The 19,771-nt window shown below is 36.7% G+C and overlaps 3 protein-coding genes across 4 annotated transcripts; 2 read left to right on the top strand and 1 right to left on the bottom strand.

The window, feature by feature from the left end:
- Nucleotides 1-7,265: 7,265 nt before the first annotated feature.
- LOC118480532 (auxin-induced protein PCNT115-like) lies at nucleotides 7,266-9,629 on the top strand. Of its 2 annotated transcripts, none has more exons than XM_035975485.1 (6): nucleotides 7,266-7,463; nucleotides 7,581-7,861; nucleotides 8,191-8,397; nucleotides 8,485-8,657; nucleotides 8,930-9,032; nucleotides 9,123-9,629. In XM_035975485.1, exons 2-6 carry the CDS (start codon nucleotides 7,649-7,651, stop codon nucleotides 9,456-9,458), a joined length of 1,032 nt encoding a protein of 343 aa, XP_035831378.1. In that variant the 5' UTR covers nucleotides 7,266-7,463; nucleotides 7,581-7,648; the 3' UTR covers nucleotides 9,459-9,629. The 2 variants fall into 2 exon arrangements, with proteins under 2 accessions (XP_035831378.1, XP_035831379.1); XM_035975486.1 differs by having other exon boundaries at nucleotides 7,281-7,463; nucleotides 7,596-7,861.
- Nucleotides 9,630-9,731: 102 nt separating this feature from the next.
- Nucleotides 9,732-12,724, bottom strand: LOC110890619 (probable aldo-keto reductase 3). Its single transcript, XM_022138229.2, has 5 exons — nucleotides 12,452-12,724; nucleotides 11,949-12,143; nucleotides 11,109-11,281; nucleotides 10,918-11,020; nucleotides 9,732-10,247 (listed from the first exon to the last, which is right to left on the bottom strand). The coding sequence occupies exons 1-5, from the start codon at nucleotides 12,662-12,664 to the stop codon at nucleotides 9,912-9,914; spliced, it is 1,020 nt and encodes a 339-aa protein (XP_021993921.1). The 5' UTR covers nucleotides 12,665-12,724; the 3' UTR covers nucleotides 9,732-9,911.
- Nucleotides 12,725-16,410: 3,686 nt separating this feature from the next.
- LOC110890621 (oil body-associated protein 1B) lies at nucleotides 16,411-19,746 on the top strand. The gene is made up of 3 exons (XM_022138231.2): nucleotides 16,411-16,713; nucleotides 18,408-18,811; nucleotides 19,556-19,746. The coding sequence occupies exons 1-3, from the start codon at nucleotides 16,577-16,579 to the stop codon at nucleotides 19,744-19,746; spliced, it is 732 nt and encodes a 243-aa protein (XP_021993923.1). The 5' UTR covers nucleotides 16,411-16,576.
- The last annotated feature ends 25 nt before the right edge of the window (nucleotides 19,747-19,771 follow it).

Raw genomic sequence — 19,771 nt, 5'->3', positions numbered from 1 at the left:
TTCATTAAATAATAGGCACCGACTCATTTACCAACATCCTTTACATAAACGTCACTCTTCACAATAATTGTTTTTGACACACCGTCGCATCTCTTGATCAACGAAAGGCACCGATTCATTCAAAAGAAGCATTGCTTTACATCCAACCCGATGCGCCGAACAACACAATACAAATCAGATTTTACATCCAAATCGATGGGCCGAACAAAAAGATCCACAAAAACCGACTGACATAACCTTTCAAAATGAATGAACAACCAAACCGTTGCAACTTTACAGTTGACGACCAAAGCAACGCGCATCGTTAAAAAACTAACACAGACTGACGCGTCTCCCACTGTTTCCCGTCGTTTGCCACCGTTTCACACCCTATATAACCCCACCGCCACCACCAAAAAAAATTCCGCTCGGAAGAATTTAGACGGTTACGGCGCCACAAAGCACCAACGTCTTTTGTGCGGCGGTTGCGTTGCAGCGGTGGAGACAATGACAGAGAAGCAGAAGAGAGATGGTTGGGTCGACGTGGCTGCGGTGATGGATGATGAATACCGTTCTTTCAGATTTGTTCAATTAGTTGTTGAATTTAATGTTGATTTATTTGAAAATTATTTAATTTCTTTTAGTTAAATAATAACAAAAATACAACAGATCGGACACGTATCGATATCCTTTTAAGCATATTACAACTTTTATTTTATATGTTTACTTTTTTAGTTATAAGTAAGACCATGCGTAGTCATTGGAGTGAATAATGCCTTGCCCTTTGGCGTTTTGCGACATGTGGCAGCCCGGTCAGCAGTGGGGTCTTTTTCTAAATGGGTGTAGTGGGGATATGGACATTATGTTCAAAAGGGGTGTAAATAATTAAAAAATAAAAAAAAAACTATGAAAAAAACTGATTGGCTAAAGAAGAAAAAGGTTAGATGTGATTGGCCCATCAAATGGGGCTTGGGCGTGCTTTTAAAAACGCCTGAGAACCAAAAACCACAAAACACGCCCATGGGGACGGCCTTGCCGGCATTTTGGGGGGTTGAAGAGGGCAAAAACGCCCACAAAACTACCCACTACGTATGGTCTAATTACCCATTTCGTAACAAGCTGACACGATTACAACTGATTTCCCATTGCACAGTGCGTGTTAAAATCAGTTTGTTTTAACGAAGTCAAAATTGGAGATAATGAACCTCCCGCCGCAACGCGTGGGTAACGTCAACTAGTTATATAGCAATTAGCAAACACTATAACAATTAACAACATGAATGATTGAACAAAAGTCGAAAGAAGGTAAACCAGGATGATCGGTAGAAGAACTTAATTTGAAAAACCCAATGATTTTCTATAGTGAGGTAGAAGTTTGATCGATGTGGATTGTCATTGTGGGCACTAAGTTTTAGGGGACCCAGGGTGGAGGAATATTTCTCTGTGATAGAAGTATATAACGCGTGGAAGAAACAAAAGACCGCCGCCACCCACAATGTATCACGCGTCAAATGTAAAACGCGTTAAAAATACAACGCGTGAAACTTCAAAAATCTTGCTCTGGAGACCCACTGCATGTTTGACACGTGTTTATCGCAAATAAAACGCCTCGAATTCGTGTAGATAAGGGGCTCCGAGTTCACCGAAGATATGCCGGAAAACATGGAGATTCAGACGAAGAAGAAGGGTGCTTGTTATGTTTTAAAAGTTTTTGTTATTTGTACACAAACAGCCCCTCAACTTTGATTATGTTTTAAATAGTTTTAAAACATTGTATTCCTTTGTATTTATCTTTAGTAGAAAGGCATTTTTAGTCCCTTGTTGTTAAAACTTATAAACTTTGTAAATCTTTTTTTTATAACTTTAAAAAAATAGTTTTGTAAAAATAGTTTCATCGAATAATTTAAAAATAAAAAAATAAGAAAGGTTGTGAGTGATGGAATTCCATCACAAGTGATAACCATTTCCACTAAAAAAGGTTGTGAGTGACGGAATAATGGTTGATGACATGGCGGAACTTGATTGGATATTGTGAGTGATGAGTGATGACCACTCCTACCCTCTTACACTTTAACTAAGAAGTAGGGGTGTTCAAAAAACTCATGGCTCGCAGCTCGCTTGAAACTCGCACGAAAAAAGCTTGGCTCGAAATTGGCTCGGTTGTAAACGAGCCAGCTTAGCTCGGCTTATAAACGAGCCGAGCTCGAGCTTGGCCTGACTCGGCTCGTGAGCTGGCTCGATAAAGTTTACATTCTTCATTTTTTTGTCCCATATCGCTCAGAAGACAAAAACTAAGTGAGTATCTCCCCTATAAAAGAAGGTAAAGACAATGTACTAGGTGAGTTAACCTTTCATACTTGCATATTTAGCCATTTGGTTAAATTAAGGGGCTGTTTGGTTGAGCTTTTCAAAACAGCTTATTTGTTTTTCTAAAAAGCAAATAAGGAGTTAATAGCCAAAATGGTCCCTGAGGTTTGCTCACTTTTGCCACTTTAGTCCAAAATCCAAAATTTTTAAATCTGGGTCCCTGAGTTTTGCATTTTGTTGCCATTTTAGTCCAAATTTCAAAAACCCCCTTTTTTTACTGTTGCAACCAGCCTATTTTGTCCTTTTGCGCAGGGGTATTCTGGGTTCTTGATCTGAGTTTGTTATAATAACTCATAAAAATGACCAAAATATCCTTGCACAAAAGGACAAAATAGGCTGGTTGCAACAGTCAAAAAAGAGAGTTTTTGAAATTTGGACTAAAATGGCAACAAAATGCAAACCTCAGGGACCCAGATTTAAAAATTTTGGATTTTGGACTAAAGTGGCAAAAGTGAGCAAACCTTAGGGACCATTTTGGCTATTAACTCGCAAATAAGTCAATAAGCTCTTTTGAAAAGCTTTAAAATGGAGCTTTTCAAAACAACTTATTGACTTATTTGTTTTTCAGAAAGCAAATAAGCTCTTTTGAAAAGCTCAACCAAACAGCCCCTAAATTGTAATTATGACCCTTAGTCTATGAAGAGATTCATTTTTAGGGCTTTTTAAGTAGTAAATTTTATGGTTCTTTGTTAGTTCGAGCTAGATCGAGCCGAGCGAGCTCGAATTTTAATCGAGTCGAGCTCGAGCCTCAAACCTCAGCCCGTTTTGAAATTCGAGCTCGAGCCGAGCCAGCTCGAATTGAGTTCGAGCTGGGTCGAGCTCGGCTCGACTCGGCTCGTTTACAGCCCTACTAAGAAGGTAAATTAAAAGGTCAAAATTTTGACCTTTGGCCCGGTTTGAACCGGTACCGGTATACCGGTTTAAACCTGTATAACCAAATTTACCGGCAGTACAACTTGTTTGCCATTTCCTTACTTTACCTGTATAATTCGTGCCGACTAAGCATCCGGTTCAACCGACCGATTTAAACCGGTTTTTAAAACACTGATATCGGGCTCTATTCATTAGCCATTTGGACTCTAAGTGATCAGAAAAACCTTAATAAAAAAAAAAAGATCAAAGTCAAGCTTTTTAACAAATTTTACAAAAGAAGAAGAAAAAGTGGCATAGGTATCTTTTGAATGTTGACGGCAGCCGCCTATATTGAATTGTAGAAGAACATTTTTTCATGCTTCACCTTTCTTTTGTTTTCACTTCCACTTGATTATGCGATCACACATTCACACCCATCAACGATCGTATTCGATTAGTCAACCATGTGTTATATTAAATTGTCCATTGGCTACAATTTTCAAACTCAGAGTTTTATCTGCTTCAAATTTCATAAACATTTTTTGAGTGAAAATGTCAGGCGTGAGAAGAATTAAGCTCGTGAGAAGAATTAAGCTGTGTATATTGTGTTGTTAGTATATGTTGACGATATTCTTGTGACCGGTAATAATGAACAAGAAGTTATAAATGTTAAACAATGTATACAAACCAAGTTTAAGAATAAAGATTTAGGCACCCTGAAATATTTTTTAGGTATTGAAGTGTTGAATGTTAACGGTGGTTTGTGTTTTTCGCAAAGAAAGTATTGTTTAGAGTTATTGGCTGATTATGGTATGGCTGGTTGTAAGCCGGTGAATAATCCTATAGAACAAAATCATGTTGTGAATGCTTTATGTAAAAAAGCAAGTAATAATTTTGTTAATGTTACTGGCTATCAGCGTTTAGTTGGTAGACTGATTTATTTGTTGCATACACGACCATACATAGCGTATTCTGTGTATGTTTTGAGTCAGTTTATGCATAAACCAATTAGTGCACATTTTTTGTTAGCCATGAGGGTGTTGAGTACCGTAAAGGTTCGCCTGGTAAAGGTGGTTTGTTGTCTAAGAATTATAATCCTGTGTTGTCCGTTTTTGCTAATTCCGATTGGGGTAAGTGTTTGGTGTCTAGGAAGTCAGTAGCTATGTATTGTGTATTTCTGGGTACATCTTTAATTACTTGGAAAAGTAAAAAGTAGTCGACAATATCTCGGTCCACAGCTGAAGCTGAGTACTGCGGCATGTGAAGTTATTTAGCTTATAAACTTGCTAAGTGAGTTGAATGATTCTATTAAGTTGCATGTGTCATTGTTTTGTGATAATAGTGCAGGGATTTCGATTGCAGGAAATCCTGTTTTCCATGACAGAACCAAACACTTCGAACTAGATCTGCTTTTCTTAAGGGAAAAAAAATCAATCTGGTTGTATAAAACCTCTTGGGGTAAAAACTGATCAACAAGTTGCAGACATTTTCACTAAGAGGTTATTAATAAGATAACACAATCTGGTTTGTAGTTGGCTTAATCTATTTGATGTGTTTAGTAATAAAAGTGAGGGGGTGTTGAAATAATATTCTCATAATAATTCACTTTTATTATTATTATTATTATTATTATTATTATTATTATTATTACTATGACTGTTTAATTTTTTTAAGAGTAAATTACAAGTTTTGTCCTTTATATTTGTATCAAATTGCAGGCGGTGTCCTTTGTCTTTAAATTTGACGAGTTTTGTCTTTAACGTTTCAAAATCCTGCACGTTATGTCCTTTAGCCCTAACTCAGTCAGAATTTTTTGTTAAATATGGTCATGTGCCTTGCACATGAGGGTATTCTTGTCATTTTACCTCTTCAGGGACTATGGAGTAAATAACAGATATCAAGGGACTAAATGTGTAAAAAATTAAAGAATAAATATAAATAAAAAACCTAATTAAATAATTCTCCCTCACTCTATCACACGCCTCTCCACACACTCTCTCTCTATGAAAACCCCGCAACAACCTAATTCATCTTAAAAACTCCATTCATCAACATTCATTCACAACAATTCACAAATTCACAATTCACAAATCATAAATTCACAACAAGATGAAGATGAAGAGATCCATACATGTAGATTGCTCAAATCAGAAGCCGCTGAATAAGATCAAAACAACCCTAAAACACAACGTGCTCAACAAAATCACTTTCAGGATCTCTAAAGTCTAAGTTAATCCACTGTACCCGCTGTTGAAAAAAATCCCCCAAATCTCTAAAGTCTGACCTAATATGGAGATATGGAAGAAACCCTAACAAAACAAAATCTCTGACCTAATTGCCACTCGTCACTATTATTCTTCTTCACAACATCTTCATCGCCGCGTCGGAATTCATCAGCACCCATCAAAGCGGCTGAAACATCATCTCCGTCGCCGAAAGGCATCAACTCCGTGAAGCGTTTGATTTATACAATAAGGATAAGAACTGTGATATCTGACCATCTTTCTTGTTTCGAAGCCTGCAACTAGCATGAAATCCGATCAAATCTAACCATATACGGCGGTAAGATGAAGATGTGGTTAGGGTTTTGGTGGGGTTTCAGTGGCGGTGGACGGTGATGGTTTGGTTGTAACAGGCTGTTGCGATAATGGGTGTGGTGGTCGGAGGTGTTGGGTTGGTGGTCGTGGCCTGTGGGTGAAGGCTGGCTGAGAGTGTGAGACATATAAATCTATCTACTATAATAAAAGAAACCAAGTTTTGGACACGTGTCATTCATAGAAGTTATTCCCAAATTTATACTTATCTTATATTAACTAAATAAATAAATAATAAATTAATATTAAATCTTATCATACTTTAATAAAATATTATCCTCAAATCTAAATTGTTATTTTAACATATTTTTAGAGTTAATTACAAAGTTAGTCCATGTGGTTTGTACAAAGTAACATACTTAGTTACTAATAGTTTAAAATCAAATTTTAGGGTATTAACTTTTCATTTTATAACGTTTGGAGGTATTAACATTATTTGTAGGTTTAAAATCACATTCTATTAGTACCTAAGTATGTTATTTTGTGCAAACCACAAGGACTAGCTATGTTAATACCCAAGAAGTTAATACCTCTAAACGTTACAAAATGAAAAATTAATACCCTAGAAGGTGATTTTAAACTATTAGTACCTAAGTATGTTATTTTGTGCAAACCACAGGGACTAACTATGTAATTAATTCATATTTTTTAAAACAAATACCTCTCTTTCCTACTTATCTTATATTAAAATAATAAATTAATATTAAATGTTATCCTAATTTATTAAAAATATAACTTTTTTTATTAATTGGTATACAACATTATATTTATTCAACTCGTGTAAAACGCGAGGTTTTAAAAATATAACTTTTTTTATTATTTACTATACAAAGTTACATTTATATAACACGTGTAATACACGAAGTTTTTAAAGATATAACTTTTTATCATTTGCTATGTAAAATTAAATTTATTCAACACGTGTAATACACGGGGTTTTTAAGGATACCATTTTTTTATTATTTGGTAGATTTTTCAACCCGACTATACACGGGTTTTTTAAAGATATATAACTTTTTATTATTTAATATATAAAATTACATTTTTTCAACCCGTGTAATACACGGGGTTCTAACCTAGTGTGTTATAAAATAATTAAGTTTTTAAATTTGGTTTTCTTTTATTTATTACAATACTTTAATTAAATGAGTTAAAAAGACTAAGATACCCTTGTGTGATCAGACTTAACAAGAAAAATTAACTTAGTTAGGCTCAAAGGATATAACGTGCAGGATTTTGAAATGTTAAAGACAAAACTCGTCAAATTTAAAGGTAAAGGACACCGCCTGCAATTTGGAATAAATATAAATCACAAAACTTGTAATTTACTCTTGTTTTAATTTAGTTTTGTTTGTTTGGTGCTGACTGGGCTGCTGAATACGACTTGGAGATCACCGGGCTTGAAGACTTGCTGGGCTTGGAAGCTTACTGGGCTTAAAGACACTTTTAAAGGTTTAAAGGCGGTGGCAGATGGCAGATTAATGCGTGTGATAATATATTTCAAACTGATAAGATATTTTTGATACACACACACCTAACATACTTTCTCTCTAGTTCTTGATTCTCTGGTTACACTATCTACGCACTCTCTCTTAGGGTTTTGAGTTGAGATATTGTGTTCGTAGTTAGATCTGTGTTTACAGATCATCGTGTTGATGATCTGTTCGTGAGGTGAGTGTTATTCAGCGTGTATAACTTTGTTTCTGAGTTGTTAAGTTGAGTATTAAAGAGTTTTGTTATAGATCCATGTTTTGACACTATTTTCTGTTGTTATACTTTGATTCGTAGTTGTTTAATTTACAGGCTACAATCTTCAAATTCAGAGTTTTATCTGCTTCAAATTTCATAGAGTGAAAATGTCAGGCGTGAGAAGAATCAAGCTGGGATCACAAGGTCTAGAGGTTTCAGCCATTGGTCTAGGATGCATGGGCATGTCTGGAGCCTACGGTCCCCTCAAACCTGAAGAAGAGATGATCAAAGTCATCCATCACGCCGTTAACTCCGGCGTTACTCACCTTGATACCTCTGACGTCTACGGTCCTCACACCAACGAAATACTCATCGGCAAGGTAATTTGATTGCCTTAATTCAGTGTAATTTGTAGTTTCTTAGCGGGTTTAATAGGTATCTGACTAATCGAACAACACAAGTTCTAAACATGAATATGATTCGTTTAACTACTTTATATTCGATATCTATAATATGTTTTATGTACCAAGAACGAGAAATATTGGATCCTAACCTTCTAATTTTAATTATTTAAAAAAAAGTGGAAAAGTACTTTTCAATAAATAAGTCTAGTCGTGCCTTATACAGTTTACCAATTGCCAGACCTACCTGGGTGGGCGTTCTTTGTTGGACGTTCAAATATATATATATATATTGATGATTGGTATAGGCATTGAAGGGAGTGAAGAGAGAGGAGGTTCAAGTGGCTACAAAATTCGGGTTAAAGTTTGGGGAGGGTAGGGGTCAGATGGAAATCCATGGTGAACCGGAGTACGTTAGAGCTTGTTGTGAAGCTAGCTTGAAGCGGCTTGATGTTGATTACATTGATCTTTATTATGTTCATCGCATCGATAAAAAAGTCCCTATTGAAATCACAGTTAGTCCTTAATTCTTTCTCTGCTCTAATATATTCAGTTATGAATTTCTAACATATATATTAAGGTGACAATTTTTGGATTTGTAGATGGGAGAACTGAAGAAACTGGTTGAAGAGGGTAAAATAAAACACATTGGTTTATCTGAGGCTGGTCCAGCAACTATTAGAAGGGCACACGCTGTTCATCCGATAACAGCTGTACAACTGGAGTGGTCTTTGTGGACTAGAGATGCAGAAGATGAGGTTATTCCTACCTGCAGGTAAGACATAACCTATATGTTAACTATCAATAGCATAGAGTTAGTTAGTTAGTTAGTTAGTTTGTTAGTTTGTTAGTTTGTTAGTTAGTTAGTTAGCTAGCTAGCAGGAGACATTTGATGCATGATTATTTTTGTTACAACTAACTATTTAACCACTTAACTAAGTGTAACTAACTCTATACACTTAGCATCAAATAATATAACTAGGACAAAACAAGTCATTGTAATGTTCACATTGTTTATCTACATCTTTACTTTTTTTTTTCCGTCAGGGAATTAGGAATTGGGATTGTTCCTTTTGGTCCACTTGGTAGTGGGTTTTTTGCATCGGGTCCAAAGGTGGTGGACAATTTGGCGGATAAAGACTATCGAAAGGTTTGTACATAGTACCTGCACTATATCATGATTCCAAGTGAATTTGATGTGTGGATTTTTTGTATTATCATGTATTTTCATTTTTAACAGATGCTGCCAAGGCTACAAGGGGAGAACTTTGACCACAATAAAGTTGTATATGAGCGAGTGAGTGAAATGGCACAAAAAAAGGGTTGCACGCCGTCACAATTGGCATTGGCTTGGGTCCTGCACCAAGGGGATGATGTAGGTCCAATCCCTGGTACCACCAAGATCGAAAATCTGAACCAGAACCTTGGAGCCCTTGCGGTTAAACTCACACCTCAAGACATGGCTGAGCTTGAATCTATGGCTTCATTCAAGGGCGCTAGAATGCCTGACTTTATTTTAGCTGACGGTTATCATAACTCTGATACTCCACCCTTGTCCTCATGGAAAGCCGAGTAATTAAGAGCATCGGCCTTTTGTATTACACGTTTTGTTTGCTATGAACCGAGTAAAGGCATTCCCTTAATAATGTGTTTTTTTTTGTGTTTTCGCTATGATGAAATTGGAAGTGTCTTGTGTGTGTATCTTTTTTATCGTGCTGATATTTGAGTTTCTTATGAGTTATGAGCATGAACTCAACTTGTTATGTGCTAGCAAGATTTGTTTAGTTAAACTCTGGTTCGAATGTAATGTACAAATAGTCGTTTGTTCTAATTATATATATCATATATGTGTAAATCAAACAAAAGTTCTAGCTTATTATACTTCACTACTCACTCAAAAGATTTCAAGTTGAGGCTTATTGTCATAAACTCACATGCCTCTCCAGGATGAGAACTCTCAAGGCACATACAAACAAAACTATGGAACACAAAACAACATAAAAAGGTCATAGCAAAACCAACATTTCAATCAAGGTTTCCATGAAGACAGCGGTGGAGTGTCGGATGTTAGATACGTGGGGAAACCATCCATGTACCGCGCGCCCTTAGCTGCTTCGGCTGAAGCAATGGATTCAAGTTCTGCCATGTCATCTGGTGTTAATTTTACCGACAAAGCTCCTATGTTCTGTTCAAAGTTTTCTATTTTAGTGGTTCCTGGTATGGGTACTACATCCTTCCCCTGATGGTGAACCCAGGCCAATGCTAATTGGGCTGTGGTGCACCCCTTGTTTGCTGCTATCTCGCTAAGCCGCTCATACAACATCCGGTTATGCTCAAGGTTCTCAGCTTGGAACCGTGGTAGAGACTACAAAGAGGTACATAAATAAGAGTTTAAAGCCAAATTATTGATTTTAATGTAATAACTAGTACTAGTGTTTCTGATTCTTTTAGAGACCTGGCGGTGTTCATGTTCATTTATTGATATATGTGTTCACGACCAGTTCATGAACATTACCAGTTCATGAACATTACCAGTTCATGAACATTACCAGTTCATGAACATTACCAGTTCATGAACATTACCAGTTCATGAACATTACCAGTTCATGAACATTACCAGTTCATGAACATTACCGAACGAAATTTTTTGTTCATGTTCGTTTTCAAGGAAATGAACCTGTTTGTGCTCGTTTGTTAAATTTTAGGTAACGGACGTTCACGAACACAAACAATGGACATGAACATAATATATAATACCCCGACACTTATTAAATATTTTCTTTCTTGGAATTTGAAGTATTTAAAATAAAATATAAGAACTAGAAACACTAATGAACTATCAAAAACAAACGAACACTTACCGAACGTTCACAAACATAAATGAACAAACGCAACCCCTGTTCATGTTCGTTCATTTAAACGACGGAATTTTTTGTTCGTGTTTGTTCATTTATTAAATGAACAAACACAAATTAACTTCCCGCCAAACAGTTCACGAAGTGTTCGCTAAACGTTCGGTTCCCTTGCAGCCCTACCTGGCGGAAATCGCCCTTGGTCAAACCTTCGGTCAATTTGGGCCCTGATGAAAGAAATCCCCGTCCTAGAGGACTATACGCGACAATTCCGATCCCAAGTTCTCTGCCAAAGTAAGTGACACAAAGGTGAATATAAATTAGTTATGAAAACACAATGATGGTGGTTGTAGTTAAATAGATTTATGATAAACCTGCAAGTAGGAATAATTTCATCTTCAACATCTCTAGACCATAATGACCATTCTAATTGTACAGCAGTGATTGGATGCACAGCATGGGCTCTTCTAATGGTGGAAGCTGAAGCTTCTGATAGCCCTATATATTTTATTTTACCTTCTTCCACAAGTTTCTTCATTTCTCCCATCTAGCAAGTAATATCTCAAGAATTTTAGGCATTGTTCTTAGAATCCGGTTTGAACTGTCAAACTAAAGACAGGCTACGTAACCGGTGTTGGAACAATTGATCGAGCAAACAACACAAACACGAAGATTTATGTAACTAATCACTAGTTACGAACTCTATATTATTATGAACAAAAACCACACATTACAACGACCCTAAATCATCTATTTATACTAAACAATACTTGATCACCAAGTTAAGAAACCCATCCTAACTATACCATGACACCTAATTAAATAATAACATAATCCCTATAATCATGTAACTCTAACCAACTAGATAAACATTAATAAAAATTCATAACCAATCAAGATTAATCCAACAACCGGTCCGGTTAAGTCTACTTAAACTGTCTCCATTTGAATGGGCCGGTTGCTAGTTGGACCTATGAACCGGACTGGCTGGCTGAATTTCAAAACAAATTTTCTTAATCTTATTTACCGGTTTATTTACATCTACAAGCTCCTAATTTGTTTGCTTGCATTGTATTAATTTTAATATTATTTATAGCGTCATCCATATTTAAAAGTTAAAAAATGGTCAGACTAATAGAGTAGGGGCCCACCGGTCTATAATGAATACGTGGGTTTTAAAGGGGAAAGGGTAGTAATGGATAAGATAATCATACCGTGATTTCGATGGGCACATGAGTGTCACTGCGGTGCTGATAATAGAGATCGATGCAATCGATCTCAAGCCTCTTCAAACTTGCTTCGCAACATGCCCTCACATATGCCGGATCGCCACATATTTCAAAATTCTCATATTTAATCCCGAATTTTGTAGCTAATTCCACTTTTGCCCTTACGCCGCCTTTCAAAGCCTGCGTGTAATTTATTCGTTCTTTTAAATGGGTCTAATAAATTAGCAATTTTAAGTTTTTCTTAACGGCACATGTTATTCTCCCTTTGCCCAGGTTTAAACCTCGGACCTATAACCACTGTTGTTGACTTTTACTAGCCACTTTAACAAACAAATTTCACATGTGACCATTTGAGTATTAATCTAACACGTTATTATAACAAATTTGGATCAGAACACCCTAAAATAACATTAGTTTTTAGTAGAGAAATTAAAACTTTAACTAATATATAGGCAATATGGAACAAGAAAGAGTGGTGAAAAAACAACCTTTCCAAGTAAGAGTTCGTTTGTTTTAGGGCCATAGACGTCGGAGGTGTCGAGAAAGGTAACTCCTGCATCAATAGCGTGGTGGATTAGGTTGATCATGTCGGGTTCGGGTTTTGGGGGACCGTAAGCAGCAGACATGCCCATACAACCCAAACCCTGAGCTGATACCTCCAAACCCTGTGAGCCCAGTTTGATTCTTGGAACCTTTACCATTTGATCAAATCGAATGAACCTTTTTTTTGGTTTGGTTGTTTGTTTGGTACAAGGATGATGGTGCAAATTATTTATATTTATGGAGAGTTAAATATTCCATGTATATGGGGTGGTTACGTCATAGCCTACATATGACCACTAAGAATATTCTCTTGGTGTTTTTATTAGCTCTAGTAAATAATAATATCACTTAGCCGACTGTTTTACCAGAAAGAAAAGTAGTCTGGTTCTAGAACGTGATTAGTGATGTTTATATTTTGCAACGTATGCAGGAAAATTATGATAAGGCAATTATTTTTTAGCATGGTGTTTGTTGACTTTTTGCTTAACCACATACAAGAACTTGTAGAAAAGTGGAGTGGTGGCCCTGTTGCCCAGAACCTTCTTGACAAACAATGAATATAACAACGAATGAAATAAACACAAACTAACCTTGATTGAAAGAATACAAATCGTGAATGTATGTACAAGTGAATGATTTTTACAATAGAAATCTAACCCTATTTATACTAATTGAAGAGTTGCGATCCAATAGACGTGTCCCTTGTTAAATGGTTGCGTCTCTAGAATCTTGTGGCTCTCAATCGAAGATGAAGAGGTGTGTCTCTCCTTGAAGGTCACGTCCCTGTTTCTTTGTTTCCTGTTGCCGCCAAACTTGAAGAGTCACGACCCAAAGAGATGTCGCTCCAAACATGTAGGTTATCCACTTTCAACTTGTCACCTTTAGTCCCCATACTTCTATCACTAATCTAATTCTAATAAAAACTAACTATTACCTAATTACATAACAAACCCTAATACTTATAGGATGTGAAGAGATTATGATTTCATTCACCCCCCTAATCTCGAACATCCTTAAGTTGCACCTTGATCCTTCTCCATGTCTTGCTTGCCATCATGTGCTTGTTGAAGTAGATCATTGCAGTCTTCTTTGATTGCCATTAGGAGAGTTGGTTCCTCGTCTTCCTGTACCAGATTTGTTTCTTCTCCTCTTTGATTTGATTCAGGACAATCTGAGGCATAATGATCAAACTTTTGGCAATTGTATCATTTTATCTTGCTTAAATCCTTCCCAAACTTCTTTTCGTTGCTTCTACTCTTGTAAGCATCCTGTGATGAATCTTCATCATCATCTTCTTGTTTGAACTTTCCATCACGCCATTTGTCTTGCGATGAGTTGAACCTTCCTTGTCCATTCTTCCCAAAACGCCTTCCACGACCATAGTTCTTGTCGCGTCGCGTATACATAAGTTTCTCTTGATTATATACCGGGTTTTCATCCACCAAACCGGTCCTTTCTTCATAGGCTTTCAACCTTCCAATTGTCTCGTCTAGCGTCGTTGTTTCTAGATCGGCGAATTGTTCAATGGTTGCAACAATTTGAACGAACCTTTTTGGTACAGAACTCAGAAGTTTCCGTACTAAAGTTGGTTGATCAAAAGTTGATCCAAGACCATTTGCCCTCGTGACAATGCTATTTAGCCTTGCAGTGAACGAATCGATAGTGTCTTCCTCCTTCATCTTTAACATCTCAAACTCTGTTTTGAGCGTTTGAAGACGTGCCTTTTGCACTCGATCTGCACCGACGTGCCTAGTCTTTAATGCATCCCAAATTTCTTTTGCACTCTTGCAACTTGCAACTTGTATTATCATATCTTCCGGTAGTGCTTGATATAAATAAGCGGTTGCCATCATATCCTTCTTTTCATCCGCTTGCGTATTTTCTTTTGGTTCTATCATTTCCCATAATCCGTTTGCCCTCAAAATGGTTTTTATACGGATTGCCCATACCGTATAATTTGTAGACTTTAAAATAGGACACTGAAACTGGGAGAACGAACTACCCTCTCTAATTACTACCGTGTTTGACGGAGAGGCTCCTCCTGAATCCGCCATAATTTCTTTCCAACAATTTTCACTTTCTAAACTTTGGTTTTCTCCTAAAACCGAAGTCTATGATTCCAAAAAATTCACACTAACTTTCGAATGTGGAATCAAATCAATTTCTAAACCTTATATAAATTCCAGAAAAAATAGAACGTAGAACCTGGAATTTGCGAACCGACCGACTTCTCTTATCGTGATTCTCCGCACGGTTTTCTGACTTTTCTTAACAACCCTCTTGGCTGCGTTTTTTTTCTTCCTGCTTGATTCGCGACTCTCTAAATACAAACCAAAAAAAAAATTCAGCCCCAAACCCGCTTGATTTGCGACTAAACTTCTCAACCGAACACCCTCTTGATGCTTTGATATCACAAAACTTCTCAGATTTTGTGTCTTTAACAACCCAAACTTCTCAGATTTGCGATTGCTTCTTCAAACCTTAAACCGGAATACAAACTTCTCAGATTTGCTTCCGTCTTCTTAACCCGAATCGTAGCCTCTTGCCGTGATTTGAATTAAAAAAAAAACTCAGACTCTGAACACCCTCAGTGATGATCAGATAAAAATCGAACACCCTCCTGATGAACGATTAACGAACGAACAACAATCGTACCCGCTTGATGCGATTGGTGTTAAAACTTAACAAAACAACCTAATCGACGCCTCCTGCGTGATCAGAATTGTTAGGGAATTCAACCACCCGCCTAATGATTGTTTTCCGAAACGAAATTTGAGCCCTAGGCTCTGATACCACTGTTGCCCAGAATCTTCTTGACAAACAATGAATATAACAACGAATGAAATAAACACAAACTAACCTTGATTGAAAGAATACAAATCGTGAATGTATGTACAAGTGAATGATTTTTACAATAGAAATCTAACCCTATTTATACTAATTGAAGAGTTGCGATCCAATAGACGTGTCCCTTGTTGAATGGTTGCGTCTCTAGAATCTTGTGGCTCTCAATCGAAGATGAAGAGGTGTGTCTCTCCTTGAAGGTCACGTCCCTGTTTCTTTGTTTCCTGTTGCCGCCAAACTTGAAGAGTCACGACCCAAAGAGATGTCGCTCCAAACATGTAGGTTATCCACTTTCAACTTGTCACCTTTAGTCCCCATACTTCTATCACTAATCTAATTCTAATAAAAACTAACTATTACCTAATTACATAACAAACCCTAATACTTATAGGATGTGAAGAGATTATGATTTCAGGCCCTTTCACGTTGGGAACACAATCTCTTGTGGTGGCGTGGACATGGTGTGGTGGTGAGGGTGGGGAGTTTTCCACCGGTGTGGGGGGCATTTGGATATTGTGAGGTGGAGGCTCTTAGTGGTAGGTGGATTTTGAATGTGTTTTAATTGGTTAATGTTTATTTTTTTATAAAAACGCCACTAAACACACTGTTCCCACTCCTCCCATTTTTGCACCACGCCACTTTTCTGGCGTGTGCTGACATGGGAGCCACATGTCGAATAACGTCCATCTTTCCTGCCCCACACTCTGTATAGTCTAATATGTCATTGTCAGTATTTTAGACTTATTAGTTGTTTTAATGAGATAATATGATTTGTTTTCTTTTTTTAGTAGCATTACTTTAATAATAAAAGTGGCAAACCAACAAATTACAAACATATTACAGATAAACGAGCAACAAGTTGTGTCGTAACTCATTATTTGAATTGCAAAACTAATCCTATCAAGGATGTTTTTGAATTGCTAAACTAATCCTATCAAGGATGAAGCGACTTTTAATGAGATCAAATGATATTTTTAATAGTGTAAATAATTTTAATTTGTCCATATTACAGTCAAAATATATCATAAAATTCGAATAATTTTTCCATATAAGCCGGTTATAACCACGTGTGAGGACAATTCTCCATTAAGGAGACAGTCAAAACAGAAAACATTTGGTTATGCCATTTAAGGAAACACAATTCTTTGTCCACCACTTGTAAAACTACATAAGTCACCCCAACCTCTTAACAAACAAGAACTTGATCGGATCGGATCTGATTGAAAATGGAACCCGTTCACGCGTCAGTCCTTCCTGATGTTCCCGGCGAAAAGACCAAAATCAGCACCTCCATCGTCGACACCGCCTCCTCCACCATGCAGACGTTCGGCCCTCCCAAAAAGATCCACCAACACCTATGCGTGTAAGTCCCATTTTACAAATTCTATTCTATATAGATACTATGAAAAGTGTTTTCTACACCAAATTCTGTTGATTGTCCTTTTTTTTGTCATTTAGTGTTTTTTTTTTTTTTTTTTGGTTTTTACATTTACTATCAATTTTTATCATTGTTGCTTACGACTCTCAACTTTCTAAAGACTTTGTAATCGATTTTTACTTGCTTGTTTTTGTGTTGGTGTCGGTATAAGTTAAAGTTGATTTATATTTCGACGTAATTTTTTTCGGAAATAAGTAGGCTCAATTATAATACGTTTTTTTGCTTATTTTTATGTACGTTTTAAGTTAGTCTACGTTTTGACATAAGTTTTGTTCTAAACGAGTTGCGTCAAATATAATACGTTCTCATTAGACGGTATAAATTTGAGTTACTTTATCTTTCGACACCGCCGCAACGCGCCATACCATTCTTTAACATAAAAACATAATTTTCGTACGTGCTAATTTTTATGTACTTGTCGATATAAATTCATGTTGATTAATGTTTCTACATAAATTTCTTTTGCAAAGAAGTCGAGTCAAATATAATACGTTTTCGTGCTTATTTTTATGTACGTTTAAGTTGGTCAACATTTTGATGTAAATTTTGTTCGGAAAAAAGTCTGGTCAAATATAAAAAGTTTTCATTAGACGGTATGACTTCGAGTTACTTTACGTTTTGAAGCCATTGCAACGCGCGGAGAAATTTACTATTTACTATTTACTAGTTTCCTACATATACATTTCTAAGTTAGGGGAATAGTGCCAGGCAGCTCGCCTGTCACTTCCCTATTGGACCAACTTATTTTTAATTTAATTTTATTTCCAGTTTAAAATTACGCTTTCGTCCTTTGTTTAAAATTACGTTTTTGCCCCAGCTCAAAATAAAATAATTTTGCCACTAGCTCACAATTACGATTTTGCCCTCGGTTAAAAAACTCACATTTAATTTTGTTCCCAGTTTCAAATTACGGTTTCTCCCTCCGTTTAAAATTACGTTTTTGCACCCAGTTTATAATAAAATTTTGTTTTTTCCTCTAGCTCAAAATTACGATTCTGCCCTCAGCTCAAAATTACATTTTTGCCCACAATTTAAAATAAAATTATATTTTTCCCCCTAGCTCAAAATTATGATTTTGCTCTCAGTTTAAAATTATGATTTCGCCTCCAGTTCAAAATATAATTTACGATTTTGCCCTCTGTACGAACATACATGTTATGATAGAGAAATATTCGGTTTATTGCCCCGCAACGCGGACGGGGCAAAAACTAGTTAATAACAAAAAACATGTTTATGAATAGTGACTTCACCACTGATTTCTTGTCACATGCATCATTCCAAGCCTATTGAGTTGCGGTTTGTGTTCGCTAACTTTTTAAAAATATATATATAAATACACATTTTTAACTTTTTGTTAACACTCTGATATAATTTTTGTGAAAACAGAACTATATTCAAATAAAGTGTTTTTTGATATTAAAAAGTATGAATTAGAGACTTTTTACCGAATACTTGTAACGTGTTGAACCGAGTTGATTTCAGTCAGATTGCAAATGTACACGTAAAAAATCCCCACCAGATCAGGCGGGCCGACCCACTAATTCACTAATAATACGATTAAGTGTAAGTTAACGATAACTGAATCAGTTGTATTGATTTTGTTAACGTTCGTAATTAAGATTTCACTTGTACGCGGATGACATGACTCGACAAGTGGAAGCACACCACTACTGCTGCCATCTGAACGAAGAAATGCGGCAGTGTCTGATCTACGACCGTCCAGAGGCCGACGCTCGGTTGATCGGAGTGGAATACATAATCACGGAAGATTTGTTCCTAACCTTGCCCGATTCTGAAAAGCCACTTTGGCATAGCCACGAGTATGAGGTGAAGAGCGGTGTGCTTTTCATGCCCGGTGTTCCTGGCACAGTCGAAAGGCAAGATCTCGATAAAATGGCGAAAACTTACGGGAAGGCTATTCATTTCTGGCAGGTGGACAAAGGTGATGAACTTCCACTTGGTCTACCTCATGTGATGATGGCTCTAACACGAGACGGCCAGCTCTACCCCAACCTCGCTAGAGGTATGTATGTATCGTTTTCTTCATTATCGCTCTAGCACGAAAAAAATGTGTGACATACAAGTGTGTAAGATGCTGGGCTAGTTTTCTACGTAGACTCGAGCTCGATTTTACTAGAAATTCACCTGTAATTACACTATATGAGCGTGGTGGCATTTTTGTAATTAACATAAAAGTGCATTGTATTTATTGTATATAGTGTATAAACCGGCAAACACATGCAGTGGCAAATCCATGAGTTTTTTCCGGTAGGTTCCTATATATGCTTTCACTAAAAATTCTATAAATTCTATATAAGTTCTCACTAAAAATTTCAAAGCAAGTGGGTTCCTGGGATAATTTGGGCTAGATCCGCCCCTGAATACATGAATAGACTTTACACTATAGGGATGAGCTCGGTACCAAAAATTGCTAAAATTGGATACCGGTACCGAAAATCATCGCTATGTTACGGTACACGTACGGGTACCGTACCGGTATTTAAAGGTAAAATACCGGACTGTACCATACAAAAGCGTTGTATTCATAGTGGCATTTTTGTAATTAACACAAAAGTGCGTTGTATTCACCGTGTATATAGTGTATAAATCGGCGAATACACTAATAAACTATACTTGTATAGATAGTGTATTCCTAGATGAATAAGTCCTTCAGATTCTAAGTTTTATCTAAGGTCCTCGAGCCTGTAAAACTCGAGCTTGGCTTGTCTAGCATAATCTTACATTAACGATCATCGGATTGTTACAGATATGGAGACTCGATATGGTGTCACATTCGAGAAGGAAAGGATGAACAGGTCAAACATGGAGGGTTTAGCCCACGGAATCCACCCAAAAGCGAACGCTGCTGGAATCGGGCTCAAGACTGTGCTACGGGAGATCGAATGCAAGCCATCGGGCCTCCCAAGTCTGGAACCTGTTCCTAGGGATCTCGTTTGAAGTAAGTCGTTTCTTGAGGTTTATA

Source organism: Helianthus annuus, chromosome 7 (assembly GCF_002127325.2).
Source record: "Helianthus annuus cultivar XRQ/B chromosome 7, HanXRQr2.0-SUNRISE, whole genome shotgun sequence".
Classification (NCBI taxonomy): domain Eukaryota; kingdom Viridiplantae; phylum Streptophyta; class Magnoliopsida; order Asterales; family Asteraceae; genus Helianthus; species Helianthus annuus.
This window is presented reverse-complemented; position numbering and strand designations above follow the sequence as displayed.

Excerpts from the sequence above, each read along its gene's own strand:
- LOC110890619 (XM_022138229.2), bottom strand. The coding sequence starts at position 12,664 with ATGGTAAAGGTTCCAAGAATCAAACTGGGCTCACAGGGTTTGGAGGTA. Across the intron at positions 11,282-11,948 it reads ATGTGCCCATCGAAATCACG|ATGGGAGAAATGAAGAAACT; the intron begins GTATGATTATCT and ends ATTACTTGCTAG. Across the intron at positions 10,248-10,917 it reads CCAAGGGCGATTTCCGCCAG|TCTCTACCACGGTTCCAAGC; the intron begins GTAGGGCTGCAA and ends ACCTCTTTGTAG.
- LOC110890621 (XM_022138231.2), top strand. The coding sequence starts at position 16,577 with ATGGAACCCGTTCACGCGTCAGTCCTTCCTGATGTTCCCGGCGAAAAG. Across the intron at positions 16,714-18,407 it reads ATCCACCAACACCTATGCGT|ATTTCACTTGTACGCGGATG; the intron begins GTAAGTCCCATT and ends TTCGTAATTAAG. Across the intron at positions 18,812-19,555 it reads CTACCCCAACCTCGCTAGAG|ATATGGAGACTCGATATGGT; the intron begins GTATGTATGTAT and ends GGATTGTTACAG.
- LOC118480532 (XM_035975485.1), top strand. The coding sequence starts at position 7,649 with ATGTCAGGCGTGAGAAGAATCAAGCTGGGATCACAAGGTCTAGAGGTT. Across the intron at positions 7,862-8,190 it reads ACGAAATACTCATCGGCAAG|GCATTGAAGGGAGTGAAGAG; the intron begins GTAATTTGATTG and ends TGATTGGTATAG. Across the intron at positions 8,398-8,484 it reads AAGTCCCTATTGAAATCACA|ATGGGAGAACTGAAGAAACT; the intron begins GTTAGTCCTTAA and ends TTGGATTTGTAG.